Source organism: Orycteropus afer, unplaced genomic scaffold, assembly GCF_000298275.1.
Source record: "Orycteropus afer afer isolate SDZICR_OR568_19922 unplaced genomic scaffold, OryAfe1.0 scaffold00006, whole genome shotgun sequence".
In the NCBI taxonomy this organism is placed as follows: Eukaryota; Metazoa; Chordata; class Mammalia; order Tubulidentata; family Orycteropodidae; genus Orycteropus; species Orycteropus afer.
In genome coordinates, this window is record NW_006921593.1 from 29,165,245 (window position 1) to 29,169,489 (window position 4,245).

General features: G+C 47.4%; 1 protein-coding gene across 1 annotated transcript in view; it reads right to left on the minus strand.

Moving 5' to 3' along the window:
- Positions 1-278: 278 nt before the first annotated feature.
- The window catches only part of FBXO36 (F-box protein 36), an 83,049-nt gene continuing 79,082 nt past the window's right edge, over positions 279-4,245 (minus strand). The window contains exon 4 of the mRNA XM_007942113.2: positions 279-470. Coding sequence (XP_007940304.1) covers positions 279-470 — 192 coding nt within the window. The remainder of the gene's footprint in view (positions 471-4,245) is intronic.

Sequence of the window (4,245 nt, forward strand, 5' to 3'; positions counted from 1 at the left end):
CACGGGTGTCACCCTCACTGTGGCAGGGAGGGCTAGACTTTGCTACATTCGTGTGCAAGTCGTGTATGCTTCTCAAGGGAATCCTTGAATCAGCAAGGCCTCTTAGTTCTTCAGAAAAGGGAGGGAGAGATTTGGACACTGAAGGAAAAGCCAGCCGGGATTCAGCTCCCCTGCCATAGAAAGCCAGCCTCTAAGGCTGACCCCGCCCCCTCTGCCCCGCCCCGCCCCGCCCCGCATGTAAGGCTGACCCCGCCCCTCTGCCCCGCCCCGCCCCGCATTTACGGCTGACCCCGCCTCTTCTGGTTCCCGCGTTTCTGCTTCCTCCTGCGGAACCGCTTCTGGAGCTGCAGCTTGTTGGTGAAGAACAGCTCCTTCCAGCCGATGTCCTCCGCCAGGGCCCTCATGTCGGGGGTAACGGTGTCACATGCAGACTGGACGATCTGCTCCCACAGTTTGTCACATACGCACAACTATGGGTGGAAAGAGTCGGAAGTGGGTTACGGGACAGACGGAGGGGCTGAGTAAAAGTCATTCACTGAAAAACAGACAAGCACCGAGCGTCACAGGGAGTCAGGTGGAGTTAATGCAAGGCACTGACGGACGGGCGAAGGGACAATGAGATACTTCTGTCAGGAAAGCTTCTAACACAGCCACACAAGAACCAAGAGGGAGGAAACAAGAGGGTGTTAGAGACTTTGTTGTTGTTTTGTTGTTATGTGCCGTCGAGTCGGCCCCAACTCATAGCGAGCCCTCCTTGGGTTTCCGAGGCAGTATCACTACAGAAGTAGGATTGCCCAACCTTCCTTCCGAGGAGGGGCTGGTGGGTTTGAACCGCCAGCCGTCTGGTTAGCAGGCAAGTGTCTTAGCCACTATGCTACCAGAGCTTTAGGAGACAGAAACAAACACACTGCGGTGGCGTCAATTCGGACTCAGGGCGGCAGTCCCATGTGGTCAGAGCACCGCTGTGCCCCATGGGGTTTTTTTTGTTTGAAGCAGATGGCCAGGTCTTTCTTCCCAGGCACCTCTTGGTGTACTTAAACTTCCAACCTTTGGGTTAGCAGCCAACCGTTGTAACCATTTGCAACGCCCAGGGGCTCCTTAGGAGAGAGAAGAGGGCTTAAAATAGATCCTTCAGAGGCTGAGAGAGATTAAGTTCCTTAAGAAAAGAAAGTGTTTTATAAATATTAGGTAGTCTTAGTCTTAGAAACTCGATGGCAGTGGGTTTGGTATTTTTTTGTTGTTGTTTTTAGTCTTAGAAAACATTGCCTTTCGTTCTGAGGTAGGTTGTTTTTTTTTTCATGTCAGGTACATGTGCAAAAAATATTGTCTCCTGAACATAGGAAAAGAGGAAAATGACGGGACAAAAGCCTTCTCCCATACTGAAAGATGTTGTGAAAGCAGGTAATTGTATTTGAGACGAGAATGTATTGTTCTGAGGCCACCTTCAGACTGATGCATGTTTTGCCCTATCTGGAAACCCAGTCTGTGACAGAGACCATGGTGCCCAGCAAATGTCCCACTTGTTTGCCCACCGTTCCCTGTTCCTTCTGCTTAGCTGGGGCTTTGCAGTTAGTTCTGGCCAAAGGGCTGTGGCTGGAAGTGACACACTGAAGAAGACAGTGGGGCATGTCCCTCATGCTCTTTTCCCTGCCATGGTGACAAAGGACCACATGTTTCAGATGGTGTGGCTGCAAGATGGTGGAGTCTCAAGCAGCCTGAATCCCTGAACTGATGCAGGACCTCCCCCTACCCACCCACCCACCCACACACTGGATAAGAATTGTGCATGAAAAGACAAAGATGACTGTGTGAGGCCACTTGAGTTTTGGGTTTGTTTGTGATCCCAAGCCACAGCCTGGAACCTAGTCCATCTTGACATGGTTATTGTGCAAAGTTCTTGAATTTTCCTCACACTCCTTCTACCGCCACCCCTGGCCCACCCTTGGCTCTGTCTTGCTCTGCTCCCATGCATCCTGACTTCTCCCTGGGGAGGGGAAAACCCATGTAAGCATTATCTCCATCTTATCACAGCCACTTCTGAAGAGAGAGCAGCCTGTGCTCTTGTTTACAAAAGCCCTGTGGTCAGGGATAAGACTGCCTTACAAAGAGGAATGAGCAATACAGCAATCACTTATGATCCTCTCTGCATGAATGCCAAGGCAATGGCTGGGAGATCATATAACGAAAGCACCGTGCAAAAGCAGCACTGAATTGTATGCCATTTGCAGCCCCCAAGCATCTTGATGTTAGGTAGGTCATTATCTCACCCTGCCTTTAATGGTCCCTTCCAGATTTTGTTTCTCTACTCTGATTATAAGGAGCTCTGGTAGCACAGTGGCTAAGACACCTGACTGCTAACCAGAAGGCTGGTGGTTCAAACCTACCAGCCACTCCTCGGAAGGAAGATGGGGCAATCTACTTCCGTAGTGATACTGCCTCGGAAACCCAAGGAGGGGTCGCTATGAGTCAGGTCTGACTCGACGGCACATAACAACACCACCACCACCACTCAGATTATAACATATTCTAAACAGAAACTCTGCAAAGGCATTCAACTGTGTAGATCATAATAAATTATGGATAACATTGAGAAGAATGGGAATTCCAGAACAGAACATATGTGCTCATGTGGAACCTATACAGAGACTAAGAGGCAGTCGTGTGTGCCAGGGTTTTATCCTTCCACCATACTTCTTCAATCTGTATGCTGAGCAGATGATCTGAGAAGCTGGACTATATGAAGAAGAACATGGCATCAGGACTGGAGGAAGACTCATTAACAACCTGCAATGTGCGGATGACACCACCTTGCTTGCTTGCAGAAAGCAAAGAGGACTGGAAGCACTTACTGATGAAGATCAAAAAAAGTTTCAGTATGAATTACACCTCAACATAAAGAAAGTAAAGATGTCACCTTGAAGACTAAGGTGCCCCTGACCCCAAGCTATGGTATTTTCAGTTGCCTCATATGCATGTGAAAGCTGGACAATGAATAAGGAAGATCAAAGAAGAATTAATGCCTTTGCATTATGGTGTTGGCAAAGAATATTGACTACAGCTTGGACTGCCAGAAGAATGAACAAATCTGTCTTGGAAGTACAGCCAGAATGCTCCTTGGAAATGAGGATGGTGAGAGTTCATCCCACGTACGTTGGATGTGTTATCAGGCAGGACCAGTCCCGGGGGAAGGACATGACGCTTGGTAAAGGAGAGGTCAGCATAAAAGAGGAAGACCCTCAAGGAGATGGGTTGACACAGTGGCTGCCACAATGGGCTCAAACAAAGCAACAATTGTGAGGCCGGCACAGGACCGGGCAGGGTTTCGTTCTGTACTACATGGGGTCACTGTGAGTGGAACCAACTTGATGGCACTTAGTATTAACAACAAGAGAAAACTTTCAGAAAATTTCTTAATAAAAATTAAAACAGATTTTCTGAACTTGCTTTAGAAGAGATAAAATTTGATACTAACAGATGATTGGTTACCCATGTATTCTCACAGTACATTTCAGGGGGTCAGTGTGTCCTGTGTAACAGATTATAAGAGAAGACTACAAGGCAGGGGCTGAGGAGGAGCAAAAAAAAAAAAAAATCAAAATAGACCTAGTGTTTCCAGCGGTGTAAATTCATTTCAAGGAGCTCGGGGGTACAGTGATCAAGTGCTCGGCTGCTAACCAAAAGGTCAGTGGTTCGAACCCAAAAGCTGTTTCGTGGAAGAACGATGTATCAGTCTGTTTCTATAAAGGTTACAGGTTTGGAAGCCCTTAGGAGCAGTTCTACTCTGTCCTCTAAGGTCACTATGAGTTGGGATATACTTGACGGCAACGGGTTTGGTTTATAGGAACTGTATTTCTGATTCATCGTATTTTATACTGAAAATACAGAAAACACTTTTGTGTACAAAATATCCCTTTTCTGAGATCTCCAAACCCGAGGACTCTTTAGTCTTTAGATGCCAGGTTACAAAACACAAGGTAACATTCCCATTAGGGTTCCAGCCAACTTTGACGGAACCACTACTCACCGCGGATTTAGCGCCCTCTGGTGGTTTTGTACACATCTGAGATACATCAAACCAAACCAAATCAAACTCATTGCTATCCAGAGGATTCTGACTCACAGCTGGCTTTCCAAGGCAGTAAATCTTTACAAAAGTAGACTGCCCCATCTTCCTTCCATGGAGCAACTGGTGGGTTTGAACTGCCAACCTTCTGGTTAGCAGTCAAATGCCTTAGGCACTGTACC